At 37.2% G+C, this 16,161-nt stretch overlaps 2 protein-coding genes across 6 annotated transcripts in view; both read right to left on the minus strand.

Annotated features, from left to right (window-relative positions):
* Positions 1-7,004: 7,004 nt before the first annotated feature.
* On the minus strand, positions 7,005-11,246 carry LOC116651871 (serine-rich adhesin for platelets-like). Of its 3 annotated transcripts, none has more exons than XM_032439119.2 (4): positions 11,118-11,246; positions 10,313-10,937; positions 7,349-10,252; positions 7,005-7,288 (listed from the first exon to the last, which is right to left on the minus strand). In XM_032439119.2, exons 1-3 carry the CDS (start codon positions 11,235-11,237, stop codon positions 10,083-10,085), a joined length of 915 nt encoding a protein of 304 aa, XP_032295010.1. In that variant the 5' UTR covers positions 11,238-11,246; the 3' UTR covers positions 7,005-7,288; positions 7,349-10,082. The 3 variants fall into 3 exon arrangements, with proteins under 3 accessions (XP_032295010.1, XP_070067491.1, XP_032295006.1); XM_070211390.1 differs by having other exon boundaries at positions 7,349-7,973; positions 8,154-10,252; positions 10,313-11,237; XM_032439115.2 differs by having other exon boundaries at positions 10,313-11,237.
* The window catches only part of Mrgn1 (Mahogunin ring finger 1), a 56,876-nt gene continuing 51,852 nt past the window's right edge, over positions 11,138-16,161 (minus strand). The window contains exons 2-4 of one of the 3 annotated variants that reach the window (XM_015171105.3): positions 14,024-14,174; positions 13,219-13,843; positions 12,878-13,158 (exon numbers count right to left, since the gene is read on the minus strand). In XM_015171105.3, the coding sequence (XP_015026591.2) occupies positions 12,989-13,158; positions 13,219-13,843; positions 14,024-14,174 (946 nt within the window). In that variant the 3' untranslated portion in view covers positions 12,878-12,988. Of the gene's footprint in view, positions 11,269-12,877; positions 13,159-13,218; positions 14,175-16,161 lie in introns of those variants that run through there. The other 2 variants (XM_032439112.2, XM_002054880.4) reach the window with 2 other exon arrangements.

The following is a 16,161-nucleotide window of genomic DNA, read 5'->3' on the forward strand; positions in this document are numbered from 1 at the left end:
ATCTCCAGTGTGGATCTGAAGTTCGCTTATTGGCAGGTCAAACTAGGCGAAAAAAGCAAGCCCTATACCGCATTTACTGTACCAGGTAGGCCGCTTTTTATTCCGTCACAGAAAAGGATTTCTTAGCGTCGATACTGTCCATAAAAAAGTTCCGACCCTATATAGAAGGGATGCCTTTCACCTGCATCACGGAGCACGCCAGCCTAAAATGGCTTATGTCTATGAAGGACTTTTGCGGGAAGCTAGCACGTTGATCATTGCAGCTGCAAGGCTACGACTTTACCATCGCGCACCGTAAAGGCAGTGAGAACGTAGCAGCCGGCAACTTATCGCGCAGTATTGAAGCCGTAGGAAAGGTTACGGAAAGCCTTCACGAATTTGAGCTCACCGAGTTTGACTCCGCGGAATGTCAGGCCTTGCTCGAACAAGTACGTTCAAATCAGGACAAACTACCGGATCTAAAGTTTGAATGTAATCTACTTTTCAAGCGTTTGGGGTTCGTCCACTTGCAAGACGAGTTAGAAGGCACCATATGGAAGTTGTGGGTGCCAAGCTCGTTGACAGCCGGCTTAATAGCGAAGACTCGTGAAGATGAGACGGCTGCTCATGGGGGTGTCGTGAAAAGGCTCGAGGACTTACGTAGGCGGTTTTACTGGCCCGGCATGGTTAATCGGGTAAGGGATTGGCTGAGACAGAGTGTGACATGCAAGGAAGTCAAGGCACCGAACTTTCGCATCCAAGTGGGTCTAGGGGAGGAGGTAGTTACCGAACGACCATTCCAAAAACTATATATTGACTTTCTGGGAAAGTACCCATGTTCGAAACAAGGGCACGCGTGGATCTTTGTGGTAGTCGACTACCTTTCAAAAATTACTTTCTTGAAAGCGATGCAGAACGCAACGGCTCTTAACGTGGTGGAGTTTTTGGTCAGCGAGATTTTTTATAAGTCTGGAGTACCCGAGGTCATCCACTCTAATAACGGAGTTCATATCCAAAACGTTCCAAAACATGATCTCAGTTTTCAACATCTCGCACATACGCACCGATTGTTTGATGTTATCGATTTGTGGTTCGTTTTGCATAGTGTTGTGTAAGTCTGTTTTGCTACAGACGTGTAGCTTTGTTGTTATCGATTGTGCGGACTGCGGGCCAGGGATGGGACTGCACCCAGAGAAAGCGATGAGCCAGCCGGCGCGGCCCACCGAGAAACAAGCAGTTCCGTAACAAATGGTTAGTGGCTAAAGTCACCAATCTTGTAGCTTTTAGAATAGTATATATACATACATACAAATAAATAAATCAATTTTAACTACCCACTAATTTAATTCCCAAACAAAAGTAATTGTATTTTTAAGAATATAAATTTAACTATTTGTGTATTGATAATGATAAAAAAAAATTTTATTCAGTTATAAAGTAGAACTTTGTGCTTACAATTAGTTGCAACAAACTTAAATTAATGTTTAAGTTATGTGCTGTGTCATATTAAATAATATGTGAAGTTTGTTGAGTACTATATATTTGGTATACCTTTGGTTTCTTCACTTACGTTTTTATACCATGAACCTATTAAAAGTGGGTAAAATGGGATATTGTTTTTGTGCAAAATGCAAATGTATGTAACAGGCAAAAGAAAGCATCTCCGACCACATAAAGTATGTATATTCTTGATCAGCATCTATAACCGAGTAGATCTAGCCATGTCCGTCCGTCCGTCTGTATAAACGCAAGGATATCAGAGCCTATAAGAGCTAGAGAGAAATTTTAGATATAGGTGCTCCTAGTACCTGCGCAGATCGAGTTTGTTTCCGATAATCAATAACTTACTCACTTTTCCAAGCAATCGATAAAAATCGATATCGATATCGTGTTTTTTGGGCAATTTTGGTAAATAATAAAAGCTAGAATTATATGTATATCAAGTATCTTTCATTTTATACCTATCGCCACCTGCCCTCTACCACCGCAGAGCTATAAATATGTTAATAACCCAACTAAAATTGCCAACCAATTTAAGCCATAATTTTAATGCAATTGACTTTTGAATACACAAATATTGTACGATAAGATATACTACAGAAAATGTCATCAAGATCGGTTTTTGTTTTATTTTTCGGTATTTTGACTGCGCTCGTGAGTGCAACGCAAAATTTTTAGAATTTCTGTATACATGCACACACACATTAATGCGCGTCTGCTTCGCATTCTATCAACAACATTGTAATTGTGATTGTATTGTTTTCTGTGCTGCTATTTAAATTCGTTTTTTTTTTCATTGAGACTTAATTATTGGTGTGGCTGTTGAGTAGAGGCGGTGGTCTGTCGCGTGTTCGAGCGCGTAGTGTGAACTGCATTTGGTGTTTTAGTTAGAGGGTTCAAGATATGCCATAGTCGGGAGCTCCCGACTAGAACCTCTTACTTGCTTAAGTCTAATTTAGCTCCTTTTTTAAAAGGCACTTGCTATGAGTTTTGCCACATCAGCGTAATTTGGGATGCATTTACTATAATAGCCCGTTAATCCAAGGAATGCTCTAATCTCTTTGGCTTTTGGATATAGAATATGAAATTTGCCTCAAACTTTGAGAAGATTTGGTTAAATTCCGTCGGGAAAACTCGCACTTGTCTAACTACAATTTTAAGGTTACTTCGGATACTTTTTTCAAAACTAATTGAAATGAGTTTAAATATTGCCGTCAAGATTAGCTAGACAATGTTTATTAAACAGTGGTCGAAGTATGTTGTGGGGCTTTTGAATCGCTTTCTCTAATTAATCTCATTAATAAAAGCACCTGTCTCTTAACCTCTATTTCTCGCGTTTGTGCTTCTGGATACTGTTATGAATAAATGGTGGACTTTTGTATTGTATTTAGTACGTGTTCAACAGTATTGGTAAAGGTTAAGTTATCTCCATCTTGATATTGAAGATTATTGAAATTATTTTATAACTGTTTAGGTTAGAGCTTACCCCTTGGTTAAGATGATCTTACCGAAATTTTAATTTTTACTAGACATGGAAACTGAAATTGAAAGTTGAGGTTGTTAGGAATAGGGGCTTGTTTTTTATATATTTATTTATTAATGGTCGTCGAAACGAGTGTCTTCCTCATCATTCAATAGATTATACATACATAATGGACATTAAACCGATGGAGGTGTTTTATTTGCCAGCCAGACCAACTGCGCCCCTTTCACAGCTTATTTAGTCAGTGACGCTATTAGAGCCTACAGCTAAAAAGAAGGAGCATGTAGGAAAAAAACGTTCTTAAAGTAAAAAAAAATATGCTAGATAGAGTGTCAAAAGATAGTAATGGTAAATCACCGACGCGGTGGGGAAAAATTTACAGTCTGTCCGGCAAGCTATGCCCCTGCTCAAAGCTGGGAATGGTGACTTCAGTGACTTCCCGAAGGTATCCTGAAAGTAACGATTTTATAAGGGAAACAGAATGCTGGGTAGAGAAAACGTGATGCAAGCTAATATAATTTTTACATATCACGCGGAAGGGATTGTGCATAGCGTTGTCTGTTGCGCACGTGGATAGCAAAAAAGGGCGATCATTCGTGATTGGTTTAGCCAGAACAGAGAATTGAAGACTCCCTTGCAGAAAATGATAATCTATATCGCCATAAATCACCTAATGTAAGAAGACAACAGCGAGAACTGTCCTACGGTTGGTTAACGACGAAAGATTAAGATGAAGCTACCTGCTGGAGTAGGATGGTAATCGAAGATTAGGGTCCCAACTTAAACCTTGTAATTCAATACGATCCTGGCTATTGTTACATAGCGTTCAAATCTTCTTGTAGACGTGAATGATGTAGGCGATTTGTGTATGATAGAATAAGTTTCACATCGTCCGCATACATGAGTACACGGGCATGTGATATAACAGTGGAGGTCCAAGATAACTACCTTGAGGAACACCAGAAGTGACGTGAACCTGTTTAGAGGTAGTCAGCATTACTCTTTGGGTCCTACCTCTTAAATAAGAATTAATCCAAAGCAAAAGAGACGGAGGGAAACCTATTCGTTTAAGTTTAAAAACTAAAATGTCATGGTGCACAAAGTCAAAGTGAAGTCAGTGTAAATGACATCAGTTTGCATTTTTGAAAGGAAAGCATCATTTACCAAGGAAGTACACTCAATCAGATTGGTCATAGTTGACCGATTCTTTACGAATCCATGTTGAACAGGGGAAACAACTGATTTGGAAAAATGCTGTAAATTTGAAGTGATTATTTTTTCAAATAATTTAGGAATAGCGGACAGTTTTGCAATGCCCCTGTAATTTTGTATATCAGACTTCCCACCTTTCTTGTGGAGAGGAATGATATAAGATTCTTTCCAAAGAGATGGAAAGACAGAAGTTTACAAAATTATAAAACTGTCTTGGATTTTGGGCAAATTGCCTTTTACAACGAGTTAGATAATTCTCATAGCATTGACAATTAAGAAGAAAGAAGTTCGACTTGGCTATGGAATATTTGCCCAAGTCTGTACACGAACAAGACCTTTTAGACTATTTAAAATATTTAGATTTTAAGTTTTTTAGATGTGATATTCTAGGAGTAATCCAGGGTGGCTTTGAAGAAGTAGTGGAAAGAAGCAAAAGGCACAAAAATGATATATTATAAATTTCTTCGTATAGTCAAGCATAATGAAATCTGATTTACTTTGATATAGCTTAAACTTATATGACATAAATGCAATTTTATATTGTGCTTAAAATAACAAACTTGTAATTCATAGCAAGGGTATTTAATCGTCGACTTGTTGAATGATTCTAAGAAAGACCACAAAATTCAAGTTGCATCATTATTCGTATACGATTTCAGATATGGTGTATAACTGGGACAATCCATTTTAATAATTGAATTATTACTCGTTGGCTCTTTAAAGGCATTCATTATATAACTCATTCCAATTGAAATACTTATTTAACTTTTTTATTTATTTAATCTTTTTTGGTATTTTGTTGCTGTTCGCCATTTGACTTTTGAAACGGTTAAATCTATGATAAAAGAGCGATAGATGAAGTGTTCTGAATTTGATTTATATTATTTTATTTAAAATGCAACCTAACTGTTATCCACTAACCACTAAATTGCTTAAGTCAACGCCTTGATCACCAACTTATAATGTAATTGCATTTATTTATTTTTTGCAAATCCCTTTATTGGTCCAACTGATCGATTATTATCGAAATGAATTGGGTCTATTTCGCTTAGAATTTCCGTTTGTTGTGTAGTAGAATTTGCCGAATTAAACTCAGTTATATTATATTTTTCATCTTTCATTGTTTTTATAACCCTAAACCCATCAAAAATGGGTAATAAGAGTATATTGTAATTGTGCAACATGCAAATGTATGTAACAGGCAGCTGGGAGCATCTCCGACCGCACAAAGTACATATATACTTGATCAGCATCAATAGCCGAGTCGATCTAGCCATGTCCGTCTGTCTGCCCGTCCGTCTGTCCGTATGAATGAACGCAACGCTCTCAGAACGTATAAGAACTAGAGACTTGAAATTTTAGACGTAGGTCCTCCTAGTGCCTGCGCAGATCGAATTTGTATCCGATAAGCGATAACAAACTCCGTTTCCAAGCAATCTATAAAAATCGATATCGACATCCTGTTTCTTTTTAGCAATTTTGGTAAATATTAAGAGCATGATATGTTGCTTCAAGAATATTATATATATATCAAGTATCTTTCATTTTATACCTATCGCCACCTCCCTGCTAACACCGCACAACTATAAATCAAGTTTATAACCCAACCTATATTGCCAACCAACCTAAGCTACTATTTTAATGCAATTGACTTTTCGAGAATATTCAATTATTCTTTGGTACAATAAGATATACGGTAAAAATTTCATTAAGATCGGTTAAGCGAAAACCAAAGTTATATGTAACTACGCAATTGGATGGGGCAGCTAGCGAATACTTTTCTATATTCATGTCACACACACATTCATGCGCGTCTGCTTTGCATTCTATCGCATTCTAGCAGCATAGTAATTGCTTTTTTCTGTAATGCTATTTTAGTTCGTTTTTTTCTCATAAGTACTTAATTTTTGGTGTGGCTACTGAGTAGAGGCAGAGCAAGTGGTGCGGTCTGTCGCGAGTTCGAGCCCTACCGGGGAAAGTATTTTTTTTTAATTTGATGAAAGTGTACGCTAAGACAGGGTTTCGGGAAATTCCACCCGCAAGTATGAAAAAATACTTGTATGAAACCTTTTTGTTTACTATTCTATCGGCCACAAACTCAATTTCATAATTTTTTGTTCAAATTCATTTGAGAACCTTCAACACATACTTTTCCAAAAATGTATACCTCCTTGGAGGAAATGGGAGTCAAAGATTTGGTGGATGACGTTGTTCTCAAATTCATTTTCAAGGATATATATGAAAAATCATTTGAGACGTGTTTCACATTTTCGCACAATCCAAGACTCCTCGGTAGAAATGCGATTCTAAGATTTTTTGGTTCAGTTTTAAGTTTTGTCCGATTTACCACAAACTTATTTTTAGAGCTCTACATAAGAACATAATGAATACGTGTTTAAGCTATTTGGGAAATTCCACCCACAACAGTGGTTAATTGGCGAAAAAGGTTGGTATGATACTTTTTTGTTAACCATCGGATCGGCATCAAACTCCTTTTCAAAGATCTTTGCTCAAATTAATTTGAGGGGTGGTTCACATTTTTTGGAAAATCTCTCCCGCCTTGGTGGAAATGGGTATCGCGCTTAGTCTAAGTTGCTTGTTCCCTGTACGATCAGTTTCAAAATTATTTTCAAAGCTTTTTGAGAACATTTTTTTTATACGTGCCACAAGCAAGGCCGGGCTATACCCGCTAGTAATATATATTGTATCAGACTACATTTGAAAAGTTGTACACCACATTGGATAACATATTTGTATTGTTTGTACTCTAACCATTTCCTATGTTATTAAAGATCATATACTTATTGATTGATTAATTTAAATGTGCATCTGCTTGCTGTTTTATGTAATGTTTAATTAATATTTGTATAGTCAAATTTGGTGCTAGACATAGATAATCCAGTATAATTATATGAATAGATTTAAAGTATTAAGGAATTTTTCTTTAAACGTTGACTGCATTCTGAGCTGCAGTCTTGTCATCTACAATAATATTGGCAGCTGTTGTGGTCGTGTTGAAGCTAAGCAACTGCTTGGTTGATGAACTGGATGAGTAGCTGTCACTTGAGCTGCGTGTAGAAGCTGAGTTGCCGCTAATTGGACTATCGAGCATATCTGCAAGTCAATGAATAGTAAAGGCACTTTGTGATAAGCTAATTTCAGATGCAGCCTTACCCGGAAGTGAGCTGACATTATTGCTCTTTAAGTCAACACCGCAGTAAGGAGAGGCTTCATTGGTAGGTCCAACAATATTACCCGCAGATGTGGATTTTTTTTGTAAACTTTGACTCCCTTTTACCATGGTACTATAACCCAACGCAGAAGCGTTGGGTATGTTCATGTCCTGATTTAAAACAACACAACTGCAACTTAAAGGATCACCTCATTTAGCCCGGTCGGATGGATACAATGGACTAAGTATAGTGTTTTGGGTGTCATCAGGTGTATAGTAATCAGAGTCCTCGGCACTAAAGTTGGCTACCAATAAGCATGGATCTCTCGCTGGCGCATCACAATCAGCAGACTCGGTCCTATGCCTATCATGCTTTAACGAGGAAATCTTTTCCGAATTGGACTCCTGCAAATCATTGCATTCACCACCAATGCTAACGGTGACTGCTGCATCATTAACTTGTATGTTTTTTACTATATCCTCGCCGTCGCTGTCGCCGAGAGTATCCACAACTAGTTTAAGCGATTTGCCTGAGGTATTTTTGATCTTCATTCCTGATGAGAGCAGCGGTGACAATTTTTCGTTCTTGCTATCCTCATCGTCGTCTAGAACACCAGTGTTGTCTTTCTGATAATTAAGACGCTCGTTAATAATATGCAGCTCCTGTTTTTCTAGCGAGAAACTAAGCGAAGGATTAAACTCGGACTTGAGTGAGCTACAGGCAGCCGAGGACTTCTTGGAATTGCTTTCAATTTCCATCAATGTTAGTGTGGAGCTATCCACATTAGGGAGTGTAAGGGTACCCACCTCATTGGTGGTTGTGCATGTTGAAACATGCTGCTTTATCTTGGGCCGGCGTTGGCTACTTGACTTAAGTGGTGACGTAGCTTTAATATCATCACTTGCCATCGTGAAGGCGGCCAACATAATATTCTCACTTGAGTCATTGTCGCCTTTCCTATAGAAATATTAAAAAAAAAAAGGAATAGGTTAAAGTACATATTCATTAGAATAGACATAGATTAATAACAATTTTACATATTGACAATTTTTCATGAGTTCATTCGAGTATCTATAGAGTCGTTAGACAGATCACCTAGACTTGATGTGTTTGAAAATGTATTATAATACCATCGTGGTTAGAGCTATATAAACAGCAGCGCACCTGCACGTTTCGCATGTATTTGTATGAGGCGTCTACGCCTATGTATGTGTAGACAAAAATAAAGTGAACTTAAATTACGAAATACAAGAAATTTTGAGAACGGTGAGCGCAGTAAATGTGCGACTAGAGATTCGCACTCGGGCTGCGACAAATACCTAATCATACCGAAGAATATGAGCACCAACTCAAGTAGCTGTAGCCTAAGCATCGCTATAAGTCTGTACTCATACAAGTTAATTTCAAGGTTTATTAAACGATGAAAATAATATAATTTTTGCGGAAGCAAGTCTCATGAGGTGTTGCAATGCTTCTTATTGGGACTGTATGAATTTATTTGTTGTTAACTCTTCCCCCTTTGATTTTAAGCTCGCCTTCAAACGATCATCAGAAGAAGAGTAACAGGTAGAAGGGAAAAAGGTTGGCATCTGTATTTTGTATTTGGATATGCGTTGGTTCTTTTTTGGGTCTCTTTTGTTCTTTGTTCAGTTGCAGCTTTATATATTTTTTTTTTCTCTTCAATATGTGTAATACACAGGTAAGAAGGATGGCAACTGTGAAGAGAATTGTGAAACCGAATCTATTTGCTATAAAGTGCGTCTGGAGTTTTCGCATGTTTTTTTTTGTTGTTGATGTGCAATTCTTCCAATGCTTCCAGGAAAATAATCTTAATTCCTTCGTTTTCTATTGGGGTTATTAGAATTGTGGGATTTCCTAGGGTCATGACGGTGACCTCTAAGTTGCAGAACTCTTGTTTGTTGATGAATAAGGTTTCGTTCCAGTAGTTAACCAGTATTTTTAGAGCACTACATAAGAACATAATGAATACGTGTTTTAGCTATTTGGGAAATTCCACCCACAACAGTGGTTAATTGGCGAAAAAGGTTGGTATGATACTTTTTTGTTAACCATCGGATCGGCATCAAACTCCTTTTCAAAGATCTTTGCTTAAATTAATTTGAGGGGTGGTTCACATTTGTTGGAAAATCTATCCCGCCTTGGTGGAAATGGGTATCGCGCTTAAATTCATTTCCAAGGATCCATAAAAAAATCATTCGAGACCTGTTTTACATTTTTTGCAGAATCAATGATGATGCAATCGGCAAAAGTGCAATTCAAAGATTTTTTTGGTGGTTTTAATTTTGCTTCAAAATTATTTTTAAAGGTATACATACAAACCTAATGAATACATGTTCTAACGATTTCGGGAATTTGTATGAAAGTTGCTTGTTCCCTGTACGATCAGTTTCAAAATTATTTTCAAAGCTTTTTGAGAACATTTTTTTTATACGTGCCACAAGCAAGGCCGGGCTATACCCGCTAGTAATATATATTGTATCAGACTACATTTGAAAAGTTGTACACCACATTGGATAACATATTTGTATTGTTTGTACTCTAACCCTTTCCTATGTTATTAAAGATCATATACTTATTGATTGATTAATTTAAATGTGCATCTGCTTGCTGTTTATGTAATGTTTAATTAATATTTGTATAGTCAAATTTGGTGTTAGACATAGATAATCCAGTATAATTATATGAATAGATTTAAAGTATTAAGGAATTTTTCTTTAAACGTTGACTGCATTCTGAGCTGCAGTCTTGTCATCTACAATAATATTGGCAGCTGTAGTGGTCGTGTTGAAGCTAAGCAACTGCTTGGTTGATGAACTGGATGAGTAGCTGTCACTTGAGCTGCGTGTAGAAGCCGAGTTGCCGCTAATTGGACTATCGAGCATATCTGTAAGTCAATGAATAGTAAAGGCACTTTGTGATAAGTTAATTTCAGATGCAGCCTTACCCGGAAGTGAGCTGACATTATTGCTCTTTAAGTCAACACCGCAGTAAGGAGAGGCTTCATTGGTAGGTCCAACAATATTACCCGCAGATGTGGATTTTTTTTGTAAACTTTGACTCCCTTTTACCATCGTACTATAACCCAACGCAGAAGCGTTGGGTATGTTCATGTCCTGATTTAAAACAACACAACTGCAACTTAAAGGATCACCTCTTTTAGCCCGGTCGGATGGATACAATGGACTAAGTATAGTGTTTTGGGTGTCATCAGGTGTATAGTAATCAGAGTCCTCGGCACTAAAGTTGGCTACTAATAAGCATGGATCTCTCGCTGGCGCATCACAATCAGCAGACTCGGTCCTATGCCTATCATGCTTTAACGAGGAAATCTTTTCCGAATTGGACTCCTGCAAATCATTACATTCACCACCAATGCTAACGGTGACTGCTGCATCATTAACTTGTATGTTTTTTACTATATCCTCGCCGTCGCTGTCGCCGAGAGTATCCACAACTAGTTTAAGCGATTTGCCTGAGGTATTTTTGATCTTCATTCCTGATGAGAGCAGCGGTGACAATTTTTCGTTCTTGCTATCCTCATCGTCGTCTAGAACACCAGTGTTGTCTTTCTGATAATTAAGACGCTCGTTAATAATATGCAGCTCCTGTTTTTCTAGCGAGAAACTAAGCGAAGGATTAAACTCGGACTTGAGTGAGCTACAGGCAGCCGAGGACTTCTTGGAATTGCTTTCAATTTCCATCAATGTTAGTGTGGAGCTATCCACATTAGGGAGTGTAAGGGTACCCACCTCATTGGTGGTTGTGCATGTTGAAACATGCTGCTTTATCTTGGGCCGGCGTTGGCTACTTGACTTAAGTGGTGACGTAGCTTTAATATCATCACTTGCCATCGTGAAGGCGGCCATCATAATATTCTCACTTGAGTCATTGTCGCCTTTCCTATAGAAATATTAAAAAAAAAGGAATAGGTTAAAGTACATATTCATTAGAATAGACATAGATTAATAACAATTTTACATATTGACAATTTTTCATGAGTTCGTTCGAGTATCTATAGAGTCGTTAGACAGATCACCTAGACTTGATGTGTTTGAAAATGTATTATAATACCATCGTGGTTAGAGCTATATAAACAGCAGCGCACCTGCACGTTTCGCATGTATTTGTATAAGGCGTCTACGCCTATGTATGTGTAGACAAAAATAAAGTGAACTTAAATTGCGAAATACAAGAAATTTTGAGAACGGTGAATCATACCGAAGAATATGAGCACCAACTCAAGTAGCTGTAGCCTAAGCATCGCTATAAGTCTGTACTCATACAAGTTAATTTCAAGGTTTATTAAACGATGAAAATAATATAATTTTTGCGGAAGCAAGTCTCATGAGGTGTTGCAATGCTTCTTATTGGGACTGTATGAATTTATTTGTTGTTAACTCTTCCCCCTTTGATTTTAAGCTCACCTTCAAGCGATCATCAGAAGAAGAGTAACAGGTAGAAGGGAAGAAGCTTGGCATCTGTATTTTGTATTTGGATATGCGTTGGTTCTTTTTTGGGTCTCTTTTGTTCTTTGTTCAGTTGCAGCTTTATATATTTTTTTTCTCTTCAATATGTGTAATACACAGGTAAGAAGGATGGCAACTGTGAAGAGAATTGTGAAACCGAATCTATTTGCTATAAAGTGCGTCTGGAGTTTTCGCATGTTTTTTTTGTTGTTGATGTGCAATTCTTCCAATGCTTCCAGGAAAAGAATCTTAATTCCTTCGTTTTCTATTGGGGTTATTAGAATTGTGGGATTTCCTAGGGTCATGACGGTGACCTCTAAGTTGCAGAACTCTTGTTTGTTGATAAATAAGGTTTCGTTCCAGTAGTTAACCAGTATTTTTAGAGCTCTACATAAGAACATAATGAATACGTGTTTTAGCTATTTGGGAAATTCCACCCAACAGTGGTTAATTGGCGAAAAAGGTTGGTATGATACTTTTTTGTTAACCATCGGATCGGCATCAAACTCCTTTTCAAAGATCTTTGCTCAAATTAATTTGAGGGGTGGTTCACATTTTTTGGAAAATCTATCCCGCCTTGGTGGAAATGGGTATCGCGCTTAAATTCATTTCCAAGGATCCATAAAAAAATCATTCGAGACCTGTTTTACATTTTTTGCAGAATCAATGATGATGCAATCGGCAAAAGTGCAATTCAAAGATTTTTTTGGTGGTTTTAATTTTGCTTCAAAATTATTTTTAAAGGTATACATACAAACCTAATGAATACATGTTCTAACGATTTCGGGAATTTGTATGAAAGTTGCTTGTTCCCTGTACGATCAGTTTCAAAATTATTTTCAAAGCTTTTTGAGAACATTTTTTTTATACGTGCCACAAGCAAGGCCGGGCTATACCCGCTAGTAATATATATTGTATCAGACTGTATTTGAAAAGTTGTACACCACATTGGATAACATATTTGTATTGTTTGTACTCTAACCCTTTCCTATGTTATTAAAGATCATATACTTATTGATTGATTAATTTAAATGTGCATCTGCTTGCTGTTTTATGTAATGTTTAATTAATATTTGTATAGTCAAATTTGGTGCTAGACATAGATAATCCAGTATAATTATATGAATAGATTTAAAGTATTAAGGAATTTTTCTTTAAACGTTGACTGCATTCTGAGCTGCAGTCTTGTCATCTACAATAATATTGGCAGCTGTTGTGGTCGTGTTGGAGCTAAGCAACTGCTTGGTTGATGAACTGGATGAGTAGCTGTCACTTGAGCTGCGTGTAGAAGCCGAGTTGCCGCTAATTGGACTATCGAGCATATCTGCAAGTCAATGAATAGTAAAGGCACTTTGTGATAAGTTAATTTCAGATGCAGCCTTACCCGGAAGTGAGCTGACATTATTGCTCTTTAAGTCAACACCGCAGTAAGGAGAGGCTTCATTGGTAGGTCCAACAATATTACCCGCAGATGTGGATTTTTTTTGTAAACTTTGACTCCCTTTTACCATCGTACTATAACCCAACGCAGAAGCGTTGGGTATGTTCATGTCCTGATTTAAAACAACACAACTGCAACTTAAAGGATCACCTCTTTTAGCCCGGTCGGATGGATACAATGGACTAAGTATAGTGTTTTGGGTGTCATCAGGTGTATAGTAATCAGAGTCCTCGGCACTAAAGTTGGCTACTAATAAGCATGGATCTCTCGCTGGCGCATCACAATCAGCAGACTCGGTCCTATGCCTATCATGCTTTAACGAGGAAATCTTTTCCGAATTGGACTCCTGCAAATCATTGCATTCACCACCAATGCTAACGGTGACTGCTGCATCATTAACTTGTATGTTTTTTACTATATCCTCGCCGTCGCTGTCGCCGAGAGTATCCACAACTAGTTTAAGCGATTTGCCTGAGGTATTTTTGATCTTCATTCCTGGTGAGAGCAGCGGTGACAATTTTTCGTTCTCGCTATCCTCATCGTCGTCTAGAACACCAGTGTTGTCTTTCTGATAATTAAGACGCTCGTTAATAATATGCAGCTCCTGTTTCTCTAGCGAGAAACTAAGCGAAGGATTAAACTCGGACTTGGGTGAGCTACAGGCAGCCGAGGACTTCTTAGAATTGCTTTCAATTTCCATCAATGTTAGTGTGGAGCTATCCACATTAGGGAGTGTAAGGGTACCCACCTCATTGGTGGTTGTGCATGTTGAAACATGCTTCTTTATCTTGGGCCGGCGTTGGCTACTTGACTTAAGTGGTGACGTAGCTTTAATATCATCACTTGTCATCGTGGAGGCGGCCATCATAATATTCTCACTTGAGTCATTGTCGCCTTTCCTATAGAAATATTAAAAAAAAAATGGAATAGGTTAAAGCACATATTCATTAGAATAGACATAGATTAATAACAATTTTACATATTGACAATTTTTCATGAGTTCATTCGAGTACCTATAGAGTCGTTAGACAGATCACCTAGACTTGATGTGTTTGAAAATGTATTATAATACCATCGTGGTTAGAGCTATATAAACAGCAGCGCACCTGCACGTTTCGCATGTATTTGTATAAGGCGTCTACGCCTATGTATGTGTAGACAAAAATAAAGTGAACTTAAATTGCGAAATACAAGAAATTTTGAGAACGGTGAATCATACCGAAGAATATGAGCACCAACTCAAGTAGCTGTAGCCTAAGCATCGCTATAAGTCTGTACTCATACAAGTTAATTCCAAGGTTTATTAAACGATGAAAATAATATAATTGTTGCGGAAGCAAGTCTCATGAGGTGTTGCAATGCTTCTTATTGGGACTGTATGAATTTATTTGTTGTTAACTCTTCCCCCTTTGATTTTAAGCTCGCCATCAAGCGATCATCAGAAGAAGAGTAACAGGTAGAAGGGAAGAAGGTTGGCATCTGTATTTTGTATTTGGATATGCGTTGGTTTTATTTTGGGTCTCTTTTGTTCTTTGTTCAGTTGCAGCTTTATATATTTTTTTTCTCTTCAATATGTGTAATACACAGGTAAGAAGGATGGCAACTGTGAAGAGAATTGTGAAACCGAATCTATTTGCTATAAAGTGCGTCTGGAGTTTTCGCATGTTTTTTTTTGTTGTTGATGTGCAATTCTTCCAATGCTTCCAGGAAAAGAATCTTAATTCCTTCGTTTTCTATTGGGGTTATTAGAGTTGTGGGATTTCCTAGGGTCATGACGGTGACCTCTAAGTTGCAGAACTCTTGTTTGTTGATGAATAAGGTTTCGTTCCAGTAGTTAACTATGTAGTTGCCTCTCACGCGTTTCTCTTCTTCTTGCCATCTAATAGTACCGTTGAAGTCGTTCAGGAGTATAAATCCATCCTTGATTTCTTCGATCTCCGGGATGTGATCTGCATTGCTAAAGCCACAAGGCGCTTACTAACTTAGGAATACAATTACTAGTGTTCAAGGTTAGAATTTTTGATTTGTTACGAATTGTAATATAACGATATCTGTTACAATTGTTGTGTATGCCATAGATTGTTTAATTACAAACAGTTCGCGAAATTCGAAATGTATTTTATTGTTATTTTTCACTACTGGCTTCTAAATTTGGAACAGGGTTGTGCCATTATGCAAAATGGATATATCTGCAAATTCTAGCATTTCTTCAATATTTAACGGTGGCATATTATTTTTAAGATTATTATCGTTAACTACTTCTATTTCTTTTTCGCCATGTAGGGATTTATTTATTAAATTCAATTACGTCCATTGTATGGCGTACTTAATATTATTTCTTCTTTTATGAGCCTAATTTGATTTTGTAAGCTAATAGCTATTTCATCACTTATAAGAGATTCCTTTCTTATGCTATTGGTTAAATCATTTAAGATTTTCGCAAGTTTATTAATTCGATCTTTTAATTGCCTGTTTATGATAAGCTGTTTAATGTCGTTTTCTATAAGTTTGTTAATGTTGTCGGTAAGCATTATTAAGTCATCATTGTCCGGGCTGCCGGCTACATACTTCCAAGCTGTGCCTATAATGTTGATTGCTTTAGCCTTTCGATTATGGAAAAGTGATATTGTGTCGAAAGTGACATTAGCTTGCGTTATTTCGTGACGTAAAGTGTGGTAGAAAGTATTAGTTCTTAGGTCTTTTTCGGTGTAAAAAAGCAGATTATCTCATAAGTTGTTGATCTGTTGTAGCTCTATGACTTATTTCGTGTTCTCGATGTCTGTATTTTCGCTATTCTTTTCAGAATGGTGATTGTTTGTGCGTCTGTGTAGTTCAAGATTTCCAAGTGTCCTTCTGTTGTTTTTATTGTCATCATTAATAGGAATC

Source organism: Drosophila virilis, chromosome X, assembly GCF_030788295.1.
Source record: "Drosophila virilis strain 15010-1051.87 chromosome X, Dvir_AGI_RSII-ME, whole genome shotgun sequence".
Classification (NCBI taxonomy): Eukaryota; Metazoa; Arthropoda; class Insecta; order Diptera; family Drosophilidae; genus Drosophila; species Drosophila virilis.

What these genes read in the sequence shown, in the direction of transcription:
- LOC116651871 (XM_070211390.1), bottom strand. Translation starts at nt 11,237, where the DNA reads ATGATGGCCGCCTTCACGATGGCAAGTGATGATATTAAAGCTACGTCA. An exon ending in TAATGTCAGCTCACTTCCGG is followed by an intron (nt 10,253 to 10,312) that starts GTAAGGCTGCAT and finishes ATTGACTTACAG; the next exon opens with ATATGCTCGATAGTCCAATT.